Raw genomic sequence first — 19,052 nt, 5'->3', positions numbered from 1 at the left:
CAAGGACTCAACCTGAGGAGAAAGAGCTGATGAAGTTCCTGTTGGGCCTCTGCTCCAGCCAACTCCACCTGCCAACAGTGAGGACCTGCAGGGCTCCTCCCTGTGGGTAGTATCAACCTCACTTCGGTCCAAGGGTATAAGCCTGCAACAGTTCTTTCTTGAATTTTGATACCAAAGGGGGGAGAGAGATCAGAGCCCCTTCTACCTGCTAGTGATATGCTACACTGGCAGTGAAATGAACTTTGACTGAAGAGGTCCTAAGGTCTGAGGATGAGAGGTAGAACTGAAACTGAAGCAAGCCCCTTGAGTCACAGCCAGCTGTTTTTCACCAAGTTGAAAACCGCTTAAACCTATTTAAAACTAGAATATTGTATGGTGGATGGTTTCCTAGTGGAAATCAAAACATCCTCAATCTCTTTGGGAAGGTGAAGACTACTGCATATTCAACATTCATGCTGTGAGGGCCAGTACTCATAGGTTTGGACTGCAGAGCCTGCCTTCCTCCTGTGTGACGAGAGTCTGGGATGTTCCTAACAAAACTGGAGAAAGAACAGACAGCCGTAAAAGATATGGATACCACACTTGCCATTGCCAGGCTAATGCTAGGAGGATTATCTTTGCCTTTCCCCAAAGGACCTTTTGGATGGTCTTGGTGAGAGGAATCAGTGGATATGCATAGAGTATACTGATGCTCCAGTCGAGTACAAAAGCATTAGGAGTTGACCTTGCGCTGCTCAGATGCACAAAACAGATGTTCTTGATCTTTCTGTTATCATCTGAAGTGAAAAGATTGATCACTGGCTTTCCCCAATGATTGAACGAGTCATCAGCAATCCATAGATCCAAAGACCACTTTTGCAGTTGTAATCTGCTGAGGCAGTCCACAAAAATGTTCTGGATTCCCAAAAGGTAGGTCTCCTGGAGATAGACATTGTGATGATCTGCCCACAACCAGATTCAGATGACCTCCTGCCAGAAGGCATAGAAGCCCATACCTCTTGCTTCTTTATGAAGAACATGGCCATTTAGTTGTCTATTTGGATCAATATTCTTTTTCCAGAAATAATGTTAAAGAAAGCTCTTAGTGCACAGTGGATGGCTCACAGCTCTGGTTGATTTGTAGATAACTTTCCACTTCTCTGGTGTGCACCTCCCACCCCTTGCTAGAGGCTTTGGTAGACAGTCACTTGATGTAGTAGAATGCATAGTGAAATCCATTGCTATCACTTCTGGATTCATCTGTCGTTGCAGGGATGCTCTTATCCCAGGAGTCACAGAGATTTATTGGGATAATGGCTGACAGTTTATCCCATTTGCTCTTAGGCCCCAGATGTGCAGATGAGTCAGAGGAACCACACATATCACAGAAGCCATGTGTTTGAGGACTCTGACAGACCTTGCTCACGCTCGACCCTGTTAACTGACACAACCTTACTGCAATATTCTCTTTTGATAGGAAAACATTTTTCTTGAAGCGAGTCTATCCTGGTTCCAGTGAACTCTGAGACTGAACCAGGTTTGATGTCAGAGTTTACCTGGAAACCCAAGGACTGGAGGAGCTATATGGTCTCTTCATGGAACTCCAAAACCCCTGATGGAGATGAATCAGTCACCAACTAATCATCCAGGTAAAAGAACATGCAGGTCCCTACTGATGAAGCTGTGTTGCCATTACTGCAAGGAATGTTTTTGAACACCCTCAGGGTCACAGAGAGGCTCAAAGGAAGCACCTTGAATTAGTAGTCTGTTCCAATGGGCAGGGTAAATGGGGATGTGTGCCTAAGTGTCCTTCAGATCCAGAGCACACATCTAATTCCTCAGTTGAATGAAAGGGAGAATTGCCTGGAGGGAATTCATCTTAAACCTTTCCTGCACCAACTTATTTTAAAAATGTATTGGCTGCACATCATCTATAACTTGCTCACTCGCTGCAAGTCCAGGACAGATCTTAGATTGAGGGGCTTATGAGGCAGCGAGTACGCAAAATCATTTGCATGCTCAGAAAAGTTTTACTGAGCTCTGACAGCTAAGTTCAAGTCAGCACCATTGAATGACATAACCCTCACATAGGGATCTTGGTTTTCAATTTTTATTTTATTTTTCCTAGGAATTTCAATATTAGAACAAAAAAGAAATCAATGGAAAAATGACTTTTAAACTGATTTTTCTCCCATATATTATATCAAAGTAATTTTTTCACTGACTTTTTTTTTTTTTATTATAACATTGAAATTCTCAAGCAAAATAAAATAAAAACTGAAAACAAAGGTCCCTACCCTCACATAATGATTAATTCATGTCTGCTTATCGACAGAAAACAAAAGATACAAAGCTGTTGAATAATATACACATTTGAATTTGGATATAAAAACACATTAGATGATTAACTTCCACCTCATCCCTCTTCCTTCTCATTTAGCTTGCAACCTCCCTGTTTTGGCCGTTCATGCTTTAAAGTTCAGATGAGATACTGTATATTAAAGCACATAATGCTGCAATTTGTCCTTTGGGTCTTTTTTTGTTTGTTTTTGTACATTTCCATTACATTCTTAACAACAGCCTATTAAATTATTGACTCTGGTGACGAAATTGATTAAAAAAAAAAAAGATGCATGCCACAGCAATAATTTATTAAATGATGTTAACAATGACATTGCAGTTCGATTGAAGTATATGTATATATAAATAATTTTCTTTTGTTTTAAGTACACTCATGCACATCATGGCAAGTTGTCCTCCATTGAGGTCCTTAACTGGCTGCAGTACTTGATGTCTGCATTAGTAAGAAAGAATACAGGCATAATTCATGAACGTGCCTTTACAAAAACATAGACGATGTAAAGCAATTCAAAACAAAACGGGTTTAATTCTTCATGAGTAAAACATACAGGCTAGATCTTACAAGAAAGGAAGGTAGGCTAAATCAATTGTTTATTGCAGGGGTGGCAACTCTGGTCCTTTAGAACCACAAAACAGGCCTGGGTTTTAGGATGTCCATAATAAATATGCATGAGATATAATAGAAGCAGTGCATTCAGATCTATCTCATACATATTCATTGTGGATAGCCTATAAACCAGACCTGTGTGTGGATCTTGAGGACTGGAGTTGGCCACCTCTGGTTTATTGAGTCTCTTTATACACCACAGAAACTAAAGCTGCTCCGTTTTCTACAGTTTATTGTACCCTGCATTGATTAAACAGATCCCTTCTATCACCTTTTGGCTAAGCTAAAACTATTAAGGGGAAAGGGCAGAGGGAAGTAGCTGCTATGATGCTGGGCAACACTTTTTCAAAAGTTCACTGCAAAATAAAGAGCTCTTAAATTCACACACCGGATGGAACACAAACACAGATAGATGCTTGCTCACAAAATAGAATGTCAGACAGACAGTGTCAAATCTAATTTCCATTTAAGTTAAAATTAATTAATCAAAAAAACACTTTGGAGAAGGCAAAAAATGAACTGGTTACAAACTGCACACACTTACTTTGAACTGAATATTTCTGTATTAAACTGTATACACATCTATCTATATATACACACAGCTCAATTTTTCTTTTAAATACATTTTTCTCCTCCCCCAACCGCCCAGTTTACTTGCATACATGTCACACAACTATACTACACATTCTGTGTGATGGATATACTGAACATGGAAATTATAATTCTTATTACGTTTGCATCTTTCCAAGAAGATTTGTGACATTTTTTTTTAAGCTAAGACAGATTAGTGATAAGGATACATTGTGATTGTCATTGAACAATATTCAGAGTTATTAAAACAATTAACTGATTCCCAAAAACACAGAATATCAATATTGATTTAAAAATTTACATTTAGATTTTTTTTTAAAGTGTTATGTTTAAGAACCTTCTCTTTTCCTACAGTATGAAATATTTTCCTGAGCCCTCCTTTCTCTGCATCAAATACCCAATACGAAAGTTTTATTCTTCACTCAAGACTTAATAAATTTGACCTGCCACACAAACTTTTGCATAAACTTGAATTACTAGAAAGTATGGAAAGTACAATGCTTTTAAAACTGCCAGAGTGGATGGAATTAATGGGGTTTCTCTACCATGTGTTACTTAAACAATATCTGAGTGACTTCACCCCACTGAAAATGCCTAAATATGTAACTTAATACTTATTTTTCATCTCTGGCAACATATTTTGATGATTGCACATTGGGTAACTGACTGCAAGGATTAGCAGTAATCACAATGGTGCTCACACCGTTTTGAGGTAGTTGAGGTGAAATATAAAAACTACAGCAAAAGCTAAAATTTTACAATGGGACTGCTCCAAGTGGTCCTCTTTGAAAATGGTGATGCATGTTTTATAGGCACGCACATTAGAAAGGGTGAGCTTTTAATTGGCTTTAGTGGCACTGAGAGGCAGCATATGGCAACCTTATAGCAGCACTTGGTTATAAACTGCACATTTATGTAGAGAGCAAATATATTTTCTTTTAATAAAGAGCTTCCATAAATTAAATTTGATGGTAGCTTCTACCTACAGTTCACAACCACAACCCCCAACCCCCAAAAACATACACACTTTTTATACTCTTTTGGCTTAAGAAGACAGGAAAAAGCAGCTAATTAAGTGCCTAGAGCTTATGTCTCTGAGGTATAGTTCCCATAAGGTAATGATGACAGTGATGTAAAGTGATTGCTCCATTGCCTCCCAGTAGTCTGAGGTTCTGCTTGCTGCTCCATGTGCTTAACCTGAAGGGCTCTGACTTCCTCCTGATCTTGGAAAGGACTCTCTCCGTAAGTTTCCTTTAGCCATCTTCTGAACTGAAAGAAATGCAACATTGAGCAGGACATTAATAAAACAAAAAAAAAAAAATCACCACACACAAGCATTTGTTTTTTTTTTCTGGGCACGTAGAATATAAAAGCTGGCAGTATAATTTGGACATTGCAAGACTATAACACAGAGGTACAACAAATTAGTTGGCAGCTAAAATAAATTGAGAGAGTTTTGGTTTTCTCCTCATTCTTGTGGAAAACTACATCTGAAATTTATGAAAGTTCCCCACCAAACCACTTCCATTATATACCCTTTGCAAGTGGTGATACTTTTTATTGGAGCAATATATGCTGCATGAAAGATTAGTTGTCTTTTGACACATCATATGAATATTGAATAAATAACCGTATTGGAATGTATCAAGATTTTTGTGGATATTTAAACAGTTTAACACACCTTTACTTTAGAATGGATATTCATTGATGGTTGGGTACATCACTGTTTGCTTTTGCCAAATCCAGGACCTGCTATAGAAGGCCTAAATCTAGCCAGCCAGATGTCTCTTTATCCTGCCAGACTATCAATGTCGGGCAGGGGCCAAATGTCCCATACCTAGTTTCCCCCATGATCCCCTCTTCCTCCCGATCCAATATTGAACGCAGGTGGGGAGGTCTGAATGTCCTCCCAGAATCCCTCTCTCTCCCAGCCCAATGTTACATGTAGGCGTAGGTGAGTGGGGATTGGGGGGGGGGGGGGGGGGGGGGGGGGGTCCAACCCCTCCCCCAACCAGAACACTCTTGAAAATTCTCAAAACCAAGCTAGGAAAACTATATCCACCTCTTAGCTTGTCAAGGAGTTTTTTTTGGGGGGGAGGGGGGGATAGTGGCTTCTGAGGAAGGGAGGAGGTCAGAGTGCAAGGGTGGGGAGGCAGCTGGCCCCCTGTCTGCATTTATCATTGGGCCAGGAAAAAGCCATGATGGGAGCTGTTGAGCCCTCCGCTCTGTATTATACTGTTCTGTAACCAAAATGCTTCCAAAATGAAATAATGTAGTCAAACTTTACTAAATCTGGGTCACTGAGAACGAAAATGATGCTTAAAATTATTGATTGGCTCTAGCTTTCAAGTTATACCACTGGGTCAGAATATATGACCTTTGATTTGGGAATTGCGGAGGATGAGTGAGATAAGAAGGGGAAAGATCTCAAATTAAATCATCTTTGACTGAATCTATGAATAAATCTATGACTGGGTTTACATGGCAAGGAAAAGGTGGGATGCAAAGCCTTCCAGTTAGTGGTAACAAATTTTCTTGGACACAACAAGGCAGATTACAAGATGGTGGAAAATCTCAAGGCATATAAAAGCTTTTGCTGCAACATATTAGTAAAGATACATTTTTTGCACTCTAGATTTTTTTCCACTAAACTGCAGAACAATGAGCATAGCGAGTGATTTCACCAGGATATTGTAGCAATGGAAAAACAGTATCAAGACAAATAAGCCCATCAATGCTTGCAGATTATTGCTGGACAGTGTTGACAGATGCTCCATTTAATGAATCCAAGAGACAAGCCAAGAGCTGAATAGCCACTGAATAAGGACTAAACTATACATAGTAGTTTTGTCCTTTGTTTCATAGTAAATTTTATTTCTATAATTATTTTGCTGATTTAATTTTTAAAGTGTTATAAACAGGACAAGTGAAATATTATGCAACCATAAATAAATGAAAAGACCTAATTTTAACAATTTATGATTAAAGCTCTGCTATCTATGCACTATCTACACAATAGACAGATGTAAAATATAAAAACAAACATTATGGAAATAGTAACCACTCAGCTGATTTGTCATATTTGAATTCAGCATATCAACATCAATAATACCTTATAAATGGGCTCTGACCGACGGCCCGCAAATGCGCAGTAGAGAGCAGCTCTACCGCGCATGTGCGGGCCAGCACGTTGGTCAGAGCCGTGCGTGCCCGAAACAAAAAACATGGCGGTGGGGCCGCAGGAGCGGCGGCGGCCGCGAAGCAGGAGCGGGAGGAGGAGCAGAGGCGAGTGACACCCCCCTCCGAGATCTGCCGGCAGGAGAAGCAGCGCCGCCGCGCGCGAGTGACACCCCTCCCCCGAGATCTGCCGGCAGGAGTGGCAGGAGAAGCAGCGCCGCGCGCGATCGCGGGAGTGACACCCCCCCCCCCCCCCCCGAGATCTGCCGGCAGGAGCGGGAGGAGAAGGTGGTGAGAGGGAAGGTGAGAGAGAGAGAGGGAGGTGAGAGAGAGAGAGGGAGGGAAGGTGAGAGAGAGGGAAGGTGAGAGAGGGGGAGGGAGGTGTGAGAGAGGGGAAGGGAGGTGAGAGAGTGAAGGAGGAGGGAGGGGGTGAGAGAGTGAAGGAGGAGGGAGAATGAGGGGGAGGGAGTGGGAAGGAAACGGACCGAGCCCGTTGTTACGGGCTTAACGGCTAGTCAATAATAAATTACATTTTATTGCTGAAGCAGATGACTTCTAAAAATGTGTATACCAGTGTTATAAAACTTTGGGCGGCTGGGAAGAGAGATCCAGCTCTGCATTAACATTATATTTGAGTGGGTGAGAGTTGACCTTGCTGGCTAGCGCTGATATTCAGCTAAATTTAGACAGAGTATACTAATTCTAGCCAGCTAGATTTATCAAATTTTGACAATCTTGCATCTCTAGATTTGGATATTGGAATTGCTAAGTTAGTTGATAATTGGAATGAGTCCATCACTTTAACTTTGGATGAGATTGCCTTTTCCAAATGGCTCTCAGATGTAAACAACCATTGCTTTGGTATAAGGAAGAGCTTGAAGTGATGAGAAGACACGTCTGATGCTTAGAACGCCAATGGAAAATATCTCAACTTCCCTCGGATCATATGCATCGGAGAAAATGGCCGATTCTTATAGTAAGTGCATGATAAAAAAAAGAAAGCATTCTGAAATGCCATAAGATAAGCAAATATTACTAATAAGGAACTATTCAGGATAGTTTGAATTTTATTGGGTCAGGGACATGAGATTAATAAGAGTCATATTTGATGAGGGATTTCTACCCTGTTGAAGCAGCTAAGCAGGCTTCAGACCATTAAGCTTGTCAAATCAGGTGAACAGTTTTTATGTGGAAGATTTGTTGGCTTTGCCTGGAATAGTCTTTGAAGCCCCTCAGCTAGTTGAGTTTTTGCTAATTAGCTGATTTGGGTTAAAATCAGTGATAGGTAGTATGAGACATGTTAGCAGAAGTTTGGATCTCTGTTCTCTATACTTTATTACACTCATTTCTGGAGGCAGTTTAAATTGGTTATATAAGATTTTCAATACTTCTTTTACTGAAGGGCTATTACTAACTTGTCTTAAAAGATTTGTGGTTAAATCTATTTTGGAAAAAAAAACTGTTGGATCCGCTACATTGTGAAAAGTACAGACCTATTTCTAATTTACCTCTTTTACCTAAGCTTATTGAGAAGGTAGTTAATACTCAATTATCAACTTATTTGGAGTCTTCTGGTGGTCTGGCCAGTAATCAGTCATGCTTTTGACCTGGGCATAATACAGTCAGTTTTGTTGTCTCTGGCTGACAAAGTCATGCATATTTTTGATGCTAGATACTCTACACGTTGTTGGTCTTGCTTGATCTGGAAGACCATCAGCTAATTGGTAAATGTCAGGAAGTAGGGATTACAGGAGAGCCTGTGCATAGATTTTTTTTTTTTTTTGACAGATTGGATTCAGGTAGTACAAGCTCTTGTTCGTTGCCCTTGGCAATGAGTACTGGAGTCCCTCAGGAGTCCTGTATCTTTTTACTCTTGTTTAATATTTTTATGACGCCATTAGATTAATTTTTACAGGAGCTGGGTGTCACTGGCAATATCTATGCTGATGACATCCAGTTCTTGATTTCAACTGAGGATCTGAATGATGCTGTCATGTTTTTTTTTAACATCTGTCTAGTTAAAAATCACATCTTGGTTACAAAGGAGCAATCTGGTTCTGAACATGGGTAAAACAGATATCCACTTGGTGGGCAAGGCCATCGAGAGGCTTCCAACCCTGACTGTTCAACCAGAGTTTTATCTTATTTAAGATCAAAGGTCTGGGGATCATGTTTTCTATGGAGTTTTACATTCATTTAGTTACACAGAGGACCTACTTACAGCTTAAAATACTATGTCATCTTGGACCTTTTTTTGATTCTCAGTCATTAAAATCTGTGGTACCTGCTCTAATTATTTCAGTCTTCAATTATTGTAATGTTTTATATGTTGCTTTATCAGCTAAATTTGCCCATAAACTTCAGGTATCACAAAATAGTGTGGCATGGTTTATCTTTGGAACATCTAAATTTGAAAGGGCTTCTCTCGTTAACACTCTTCATGGGCTGCCAATCATAGAAAGGGCAAAGTTCAATTTAGTAGCCATTGCTTTTTAGTCCATGAGAAGCAATGGCCCTAAGTAATTGTGGGAAAAACTGGCCTGGTATAAGCCTGGAAACATTTTGATATATTTGTAGGGCTGTTTGTTAACAGTAGCCTCAGCTCAAAAAGTGCATTTAAAATGATATGCTGCTCAGCCTTTTTTGGTTCTAGTCCCCAAGGTTTCAAATATCTTACATAAGAACATAAGATATGCCATACTGGGTCAGACCAAGGGTCCATCAAGCCCAGTATCCTGTTTCCATCAGTGGCCAATCCAAATCACAAGTACCTGGCAAGTACCCAAACATTAAATAAATCTCAAGCTACTATTGTTTATTAATAGAAGTTTATGGATTTTTCCTTCTAGAAACTTATCCGAACCGATTCATATTCAGGCAGTCTTAAACTTCCTGATGTTCTGTAAGTGAGTCATGGCATAGTTGTTCCCTAAAGTGATGTGATTTTTGCTGAGAAAGTGTTTTTTGTGATGGTTCCAGTATCTGGTTTTTATGTTTCATTTGTTTCAATCAAATTTCTAAATTTATTTTTTTTGTTTTCATTTAATATATTTGTATTTATGACCATGCATGTATTTTGTGAACCATTTTTATTGTTTTTATTAATTATGCAATACATAGAAGTTTGTAAAACACAAAATCTAAAATCTAGCCTGCTAGTCAACTGAAAGTCAGCTAAATTTGGCTGGCTACATGAGGGGCTCTGTCCTTTTTTGAAAATTGACCCCACAGATTATAGAATTAAAAAATTAAAACTCAAGGTAAGCATTGTTTTAATAGACAGGTTCAGCCATAAGTACATGCTTTTTAATTATTAAAGAATGTTGTAATGTAAGATATAGATATGAGAATTAAAAACAAGAGAAAAATTGGAGTTGAAGGGGGAAGGTGAATGGGGAGAAAAGGAGAAGGGCAATGGTGGCCAACTTTCAGTTGTAAACTCTTCAGCAAAGGGATTTCAGAATCCCAGGATTTACAATACCTTGGCACTGTGTACTTTGAAGATAGATAAGGAGAAATTGTCTTACCTGATAATTTCCTCACCTTTACTTCTCCTACATAAGTCCAAAACCTATGGGTATATCCTCTCATCCAGCACACATGGAGGCAGAGTTCTATTATTTATTTTTTTAAATGACATCACCAGAATATATTCAATGTCTAGAACTAATTCAGCCAGTTTACTACTGTCAGAGCTAAAAAACTAACAATTAATAAGAAATCTGAAACAAATAAAAGAACAATAGACAAACCAAAACTAATTTGCAAATATATATCTTGCAGTGCCACAGCCTAAAAAGCTGAGGCAAATAAAACAACAAAAAAATATTATACAAAATTCTTTCTTGAAAGGAAACAAAATCCATATGCAACACCCAGTAAATATGAAAATAGATAAATTTGAAAATTTGTCCAAACTCTTATCCTATTTATATATACATGGAGTGGTTTTGGACTGGTGTAGGAGAAGTAAAAGAAAGGAAATTAACAGGTAAGACAATTTCTCCTTCCTCTACCTTCTGCTCCTCCAGTCCCAAACCTATGGGAAATACCAAAGCCCTTCTAAGGGTGGGTGGATGACAATCCCGCCTTTACATCTGAAGATCCAAAAATGGTATCTTGCCTAATGAGAAGATCCAACCTATAATGCCTTGCAAATTTCCCCAGAGAAGTCCATGTGGCTGCTTTACAAATTTCCCCTGGACCTGCAGCTGAAGAATCAGTACATGCTCTGCGATGTCATCTCAATCTCCTTGTAAGGCATGAAATGCCTGATGTAAGAACTTGAAAACAAATCAGGCAAAAAAGCACCAGAGCTGGTACTATGAACTTCCTGTTTTGCCTCAAACAGGAAAATCTAACACCAGAACTAATTTGGGAGGTCCTTGACAAATTGGGACCAGCCCTCGATGATGACATTCTGGAAGAATCAACCAAATGGCCACCACTTCTAAGTCAGCCGTTAGAAAGGCTGCCGCTAACGACTCTCTGGTGGCTGGGACTGCTCTTGAAGGAGGCTTTTGCTTACCTGAAGCCTCAATAGAAGGTATCTTTTTAGCAGAAGCAGAGGCTTTCACTAAATCTGGAGAATTAGATTTTCTGCGGGAAATGGAACATAGGCTCCCTTCAGATGAAGTGCGCTTTGCACCACACCCCTTGCAGCAGGGACTTTTTTTCAGATATCAAGAGGCTATAAAGTAGCTCCCAGCTGTGACAGAGCAAGCTGCTTCAAAAACTGCAGGTAAATTGATCTAATTCTCACCAAAAACAATAGCAGAATTAGAGAGCTGAACTCCACCTTGCCAAGAAAAAACGGTAAGGGAGTAAGAAAAAACACAGATTAATGTTGTCAGGGCTCAGTTCACTGTGAGAGTAACATCCGCAGAAGCATGGCCCAAATCTCTAGCCCAGAGCTTTCCAAACTTTTCATTTTGGTGACACACTTTTTAGACAATTTCCCGACACAATAATTCAGTCTACTAGCAAACCAGAGGTTAAAGGTTAAACGAACAAAATGTATTTCGACAATTTATGTATGTTTCCTTAAATATATACATACATTTTTGTGGATTACATAATGTTACACCCACACTGACCCCCAGGCAGCTCCCATTCATTTTCAGACCGCTCTCTCCCCACCCCCCAGGCATGCACACATTCATTCTCACTCACACACACACACCCAAGGCAGGCAGGCACCAATTTATTCTCCCACACATACACTACACACAGGCAGGCACCTATTCTCACACAGACAGACCCCAGGAAAACACCCATTCGTTCTCATACACAAATACAGCCTCAGACAGGCACCCATACATTCACACATATACACCTCCAGACAGACTCCTATTCATACACTTGCACACACTGAAGGTAGACCTCCCTCTCTTTCTTTTGCCAGCAACCTCGGAGCCTCTCTCATCCCTCTACTACTGCTGTCTCTACTGCCGTGTGGATATTTGAGGAGGTGCTGATTGCTGCTACTTGAACTGAAGCCTGTTCTGCTGCCTCCTCTGTGCAGGCCCCGCGGTATTAAATATTTATGGGCTTCCACTTCCTCCATGCCGATCTCGTACATTGCGAGATCGGCATAAAGTGCTACTCTTGCACATTTCCAAAGATAACATATGCCAATCCTTAAAATGTAATTTTTTTTTACCTTTGCTGTCAGTTTTCTAATCGGTTGGTCACAGGCTTTTTTTCCACCTTCCCTTTCTTGTTTTTTGCCAATTCCTTTTACAAGGTCTTTTTTTTCTATTTCTTTTCTCTCCATCTGTCTTCTTCCCTCACACACACAATCAGGTTCTCATTCTCACAGTGGCCCTACTACCGGGTTTCCTCCTCTTCTCGGGCCACCGCGACGTGGGATATGCGGTGGCCCATTAACGCTGCTCTTCTTCTGTACACGGCAGATGCTCCTCCTCCTTCCTGCCCACACGGCTCCAGCAACGTTTTTCTTCTGAGGCTGCCCACAGGCAGGAAGGAGGATGAGTGAACGTGACCCTTTTCTTCAGGCCGTGGTGAGGTAAGCTCCACCATGGCCCCGCTGATCTTCCTGCTGTAGTTCCCTGCTTCCGCTGGCCCTGCTGCTATGTGGACTGGGCGACACACCTTCACACTGCAGGTGACACACTTACGTGTCACGACACACAGTTTGGAAAGCTCTGCTCTAGCCACTTCGACAATAGTAAGAAGGCTGAATCTCTGGGAAAATCCTCTCTATTTTTTTGTTTTGTTTTTGCACTATAAGAGCTGAAGTCCAAACTCCCATCCAACGGCTGGAGGCAGAGAACACTGGCTGAATTTCTAGACATTACATATATTCTGGTGATGTCATTAAAAAATATAGAACTCTGTCTCCATGTGTGCTGGATGAGAGGATATAGCCATAGGTTTATTTTATTTATTTATTAAAATTTCTATACCGGTATTTGGTGGGAGCCGTCATATCTGTTTACAAGGTTACATAAGAACATTTAAATTAAAAATCAAATCAAACATTTACAAATAATAAAATGACAATTCTAATATGTTAAAAAGTCATACAATTTTGGGGACCTCCTAAATTTCTATCATGACGCTCAGAGTCGAGGCCAATTCCCAGCAGACACTACCAAGGCATATATAACGGTCCTAGAAAAACCGGGCAAGGATCTCTCCTCCCCGGCCGCATACAGGCCGATTTCATTGCTTAATGTGGAGGCCAAATTGTTTGCTAAAATTATAGCAGATAGATTAAGTTTAGTCTTTCCGGGCATAATTACACCTAATCAGGTGGGCTTCGTTAAAGGTCGGGCTATCAGTAGGAATATGACGAGGTTAATTGTGGCTATGGAAGAATGTAAAAAACAAAACAAGGCAGCGATGTTGGTGGGCTTCGACTCTGAGAAAGCCTTTGATAGGGTTTCTTGGGAGTATTTGTTTTCAGTGCTCATGAGGTATGGCTTTACAGGGGAGATACTTACCAATATAAAGATGCTATATCACGACCCTCAATCTGCGATAATGGCGAATGGGCAACTTTCCTTAGATTTTGGTCTACGGCGGGGTACGAGGCAGGGGTGCCCGCTCTCTCCACTCCTGTATGTGCTATCAATTGACCCATTATTACACAAGATAGCTGAGGATCCACACATACAGGGCTTCATTTGGGGTTCCCAAGAGTTCAAGGTCTCTGCTTTTGCAGATGATGTGTTGGTTTTTCTGACCTCCCCACAGAGTTCGTTAGAGAGAGTACTGCAACATCAACTGTTATTTGGGTCCTTTGCAGGGTTAAAAATTAATGTAGACAAATCAGAGGCCCTGGACCTTAGCCCGGTAGTTAAACAAGATTGGCGGGGGGCTTTTCCGTTACGTTGGGTAAGACAAGAGATGCGATATCTGGGGATTCAGCTGACCCGAGACCCGATGAAGCTATATGAGGCTAATATAAGGCCTTTACTGTCCCGTATGATAGATAAGCTTAACTTGTGGGAATCCTTACCCCTGTCTATAACCGGTCGCTTAAGTCTACTGAAAATGATGGAGCTGCCTAGGTGGCTGTATGTTCTACAACAATTACCACTGTGGATTACGCCAGCCGATATTAAACGTATTGAAAGTAGGGTGCGAAGGTACCTGTGGGGGGGACGAAAAGCCAGATTGTCATTGGGCATGCTAAAACTGAGCAAGACACAGGGGGGTTTGACATGCCCCAGTTGGAGGGATTACAATTTGGCCTGTTTATTAAGGCATATTCAAGATTGGCTGACGGGTGCGGAGAAATATTCTCTCCTCTCATTTCTCCTGGAGTGGATGGCACCTTATAGGCCGGATGCCCTCATGCAAATAGCTAGCGCTCAGATACCAGTGCGATACCGTCAACATTTGATAGTTCTGTCTAGTTGGAAAGCCTGGCGTTATCTCTGTCTCTCAAAGTTACGCATGGGGAATGTGATCCCCTTATATATACCTCTGAGAGGTAATCCGCAATTCCCAGCGGGGTTAGACAGTGAGGTTTTCAAGCAATGGCAGGGGAAAGGGTTACAAAGGGTTCACCAGTTCTTTATGCCAACAGGGGGGCATATATGGAGCTTTCAGGAGTTACAAGCCCAGTTTAGGCTCTCGAGAAATGACTTTTATGCTTACCTACAGGTACGACACTATTTACAAGGAATGTCTGGGCTGAAACAGGTGGAGGACTATAGGAAGGGTCTTCAGGATATATTTATGGATGCGCATCGAGGAGGAAGGGCATACTCGTGTGCTCATTTTTCTAGAGCCTTGCGAGAGTTACCTGATCCCACAGCTTATTTAGCTATACAAAATAAATGGGTTAAACATGCTAACATTTACTTATCTCAGAAAGATATTGCTCTGTTGCTGGATACATATACTAGGGTCTCGGAAAATGTAACCCTGTGCGAGATGGGGTATAAAATATTACATTGTCTATATATCTCCCAAGACAGGCTCTTTGCGGCCAACCTATGTGACTCTGATACATGTTTAAAATGCCAATCAGCTACGGGCACGTTCTTTCATAGCCTATGGTAATGTACGCAAGTAACTATATTTTGGGGGGAGGTTCTGGATGAACTGGATAAGATCTTGAAGGTACTGATTCCTCGAACACCACGAGTCTGCATTCTGCGATTACTCAAGGATACTCTCGACCAACTGTCGGATTTGGACCATCTCTTTTTGCAGAAAGTGTTGAGTATCGCAGCCCAAACGATCATGCACCAGTGGATCTCCAAACACCGACCCACGGGAGCTCAATGGAAGGCACGCTTGGAAAAGTTATTAATCCATGAGTTGTTAACGGAGGCTACGAAACAACCGGGCACACAAACGACGTGCCATGCAGTATGGAATTGTTTCTGGTGGTCACTCTCTGCCTCAAAACGGGTCCTTATCTCCAAAGCCACCACATATACCTATAGAGACTCCAAAGGCTCACCGAGGAATGCGCAGTTATAGTCAGGACTACCGCTTACCTGCGAGTGACAGCTGGTGATTACTGCTTGGGAGGGATAGGGAGGTGGGGGGAGGGACGGAAGAAATACTAGACAGCATGAATGGATGGAAGTTGCTATGTATAATGTATTTGATTAGGGTTGTGATGTGTACAGTTATAATATGTTAAAAAGTTAATAAAGAAAGGTTTAAAAAAAAAAATTCATACAATTTTCATAATAATGGCCCAACAGTGAGATATTTGGACAACAACATTCAACAGTGTGACCAGATCAGCAATGTTTCACCTCTGCTTTTAGTTCTTTCCTTATTTTGTGATTTTTTGTTTCACAAATTACTTTCACCATCATGAAACGCTTGCTGAAAAAGCCATGTTTTAACTTTTTTTCTAAATGTCGGGACTGGTGGAGCAGAAGGTAGAGGAAGGTAGAGGAAGTAAAAAATATATTTAATTAAGGACTTTTGTACTGGAAGGAACTGAAATCAGGCTTTTTTGGTACAAGTAGCAAGCAAGTAAATATGAGACTGCAGAAGTAACACGTTGACAACTGCAATGCAATATATATATATCAATCCTTTGTTCACTTACCTCACATATATCATGTTTTTCAAACTCCTGAAGCTGCTTCTGGAAGCCCATGTTGGGGTTGGCGCATGTTCTTGCGCCTTTGACAGCAGACAGTGCTTCCTCCCAGCCAAAGTCTGTAACCGTCATGATATATGCTACAACCAAAGTTACACTTCTGGAGACTCCAGCGAGGCTAAACCATGAAAGAAAAAAAAACACATACAAATTCTTTCTAAAGACTAGGGGGTACATTTTCAAAAACAGCGCGTGCGCGAACAAAAGTACACTGGTTTTTATAAGATACGAGCGTAGCTGCGCATATCTTATAAAATCCGGGGTCGGCGCGCGCAAGGGGGTGCACATTTGTGCAACCTGTGCGCACCGAGCCCAGCGCGCCCTGCCTGTTTCCTCCGCCTCCCCTCACCTTCCCCTCCCTAACCCACCCCCCGGCCCTATCTAAACCCCCCCTCCACCTTTGTCGGCAGATTTACGCCTACCCGAGGCAGGTGTAAATCTGTGCGCGCCAGCGGGCTGCTGGCACGCAATCACCCGACCCGAGGGCTGGTCTGGAGGCCTCAGCCACACACCCCGGGCCCGCCCCGAACCGCCCCGGACACGCCCCCTCCCCGCCCCTTTTACGAAGCCCCGGGACGGCTATGTGCGCACCGGCGGCCTATGCAAAATAGGCGCGCGCAGGGCTTCTAAAATCCAGCCCTAGGCCTTTATCCTCTGTGCTAAACGTGCGTGGGGCTACATGATTCTGAAATGGCAGAATCCAGTACATTCTCTATTAGGGCTAAGGTAATTTTTGTAAAAATTATTATTAGAACACTGCTGGTGCTAAGGATCATATGATGTACAAGAGTAACAAGACTACCAATACTACTCACCATTACTATATTTTTTGTTTTCATTAAAAAACTGTATTTCTTTTTAAAATATGTTTTTAACAATATCACAGTTTTTAATGGACAGAGTTTGTTCCTGTGCCAGAATTCCAAGAGCAATGAAAGTGATATTTTATATAATATCTCATCAATATTTTGTATACTTTTAAAATTCTGGATGCTGTATCTCCGAAAGAATACAGGCAGGCTGGAGAAGGTGAAGAGAAAGGCTACCAATATGGTATGTGGTCTGTACCAAAAGCCATATGAGATAAGATTTAAGGACCTAAATATGTATACCCTAGAGGAGATAGAAGGAACATGATAGAGACAGATATCTCAGAGGTATAAATCAGGCATAACACACTAACCTTTATTAGAGGAAAGTAGAATTTAGAATAAGAGGCTAAAGTATGAGACTCAAGGGAGTAGACAAGTAGAAACAGGTTACAGAAAGGGTGGCGATATGTGGAATGGATTCCCACTGAAGGTGTTGGACAAAAAACAGCAATGGAATTCAATAAAAGAATGAGATAATCCCAGAGGATATCTAGTAGTGAAGATGTGATTGTAAAATCAGGGATCAATTTGTGTTTAAGGCACTGCATCAGGAAAACATAAAACAGATTAGATATGCCTAATGATCCTCATCTACTGACATCTATGACTATACTAGGAACAGGGTTGGGATGTTGCAATATTGCAAACAACCTACCTTTTTACTCCCTCAAGAGCAGAGGCAAAGGTAAAGGTGAAAAAGATAAAAGAAATGGTTGCAAAAGGAACCACAATCTAGCAATACTTCAGTCCAAGGGGTAGCCAGATTGGCATCAGATGGTTACAACTCCTCAGAAGCTAACTGGGATAGTACTGGCAGGTTCATGGTGACTGGGTACTGTCCAGCAATGCCATAGGGACGTAGGAGACTTGATGTTGCAGGAACAGCTTCACTAGTTTTGGAAACTGTTCAGATTATGGCAAAGCTTGGTAGTAAATATAAGTGGGGTGGGATGGGATTGAGAGGAGAATGTGTGCTGGATTAAGTATGAGGTTTTATATGCACATCTACCTAGGATGGTAGAGAACCATTGAGAAATAACAGGGAAGCCTGGTTGGGCCAACTGATTTTTTTCTGCTATCATCTACTGGGAAATTAAAATACCATGAAAAATCTGCTGAAAAAAAATGGGTATCAGGTGCAGTTTTCACTGAAAAAAAAATACTGTATTCAGTTTTTAAAATATAAGAACTAGGACACCTGTGGAAATTCCTCATAGGCCCCTATGAATTACTTTCCCCTCCCAGCCCAGCGCTCCCCCCCCTCTCTCCGCTGCCCTAGGAGTAGCACAGCTAACTTTCCCCTGCTCAGCCCCAGCCCAGGCTACCCCTTCCAGCCCAGACACCAATGGAAATTTTCCAGATGCTATTTATTGCCCTTCCCCCTCCAGTCTTCCTCCACCCTTGCAGCCCCAACCCCATCATAGCCTGCCCTCACCCTCAGCAGTCTCGGCATAGCCTGCTCCTCCCACCAGCCCAAACCGCAGCCACTATAGGCTTCAGATATTGGATTAATTCTCCAAGGCTAGGAGTTCTTTGTAATGAGTGCACACATACAGCCTCTCACCATTAACACTCTGTGTAAAAGACTGAATAGCTGCCCCCCCTCCCCCCCCCGCTGGACTACTGTCTGTATCTTAATTTTGTTCAGCTGCTGGTGATTTAAAATTTCTAAGGAAGCAGGGATGTTCAAACTAATCTAAAATCAATTTTCCTTCTCCCAGTTAAGGCATCCTTGTTATAATGTAACTTTTATGCTCCTTTAAAGTGTCCCTTGTTAATTGGTTGACTATTGTTCTGCTTAGTTCGATGTAAACAGAGTTGATTTGATTTGTATCAAGAAAGTCGGTATATAAAAGCCTTA

The 19,052-nt window shown here is 41.4% G+C and overlaps 1 protein-coding gene across 2 annotated transcripts in view; it reads right to left on the bottom strand.

Annotated features, from left to right (window-relative positions):
* Positions 1-2,613: 2,613 nt before the first annotated feature.
* The window catches only part of DUSP22 (dual specificity phosphatase 22), a 197,661-nt gene continuing 181,222 nt past the window's right edge, over positions 2,614-19,052 (bottom strand). Inside the window, exons 7-8 of one of the 2 annotated variants that reach the window (XM_029590525.1) lie at positions 16,266-16,437; positions 2,614-4,807 (exon numbers count right to left, since the gene is read on the bottom strand). In XM_029590525.1, the coding sequence (XP_029446385.1) occupies positions 4,625-4,807; positions 16,266-16,437 (355 nt within the window). In that variant the 3' untranslated portion in view covers positions 2,614-4,624. The remainder of the gene's footprint in view (positions 4,808-16,265; positions 16,438-19,052) is intronic. The other variant, XM_029590526.1, reaches the window with a different exon arrangement.

The sequence above is a fragment of the Rhinatrema bivittatum genome, chromosome 2, assembly GCF_901001135.1.
Source record: "Rhinatrema bivittatum chromosome 2, aRhiBiv1.1, whole genome shotgun sequence".
Taxonomy (NCBI): domain Eukaryota; kingdom Metazoa; phylum Chordata; class Amphibia; order Gymnophiona; family Rhinatrematidae; genus Rhinatrema; species Rhinatrema bivittatum.
The sequence above is the reverse complement of the archived record's forward strand: the minus strand, read 5'-3'. Positions and strand labels throughout refer to the sequence as shown.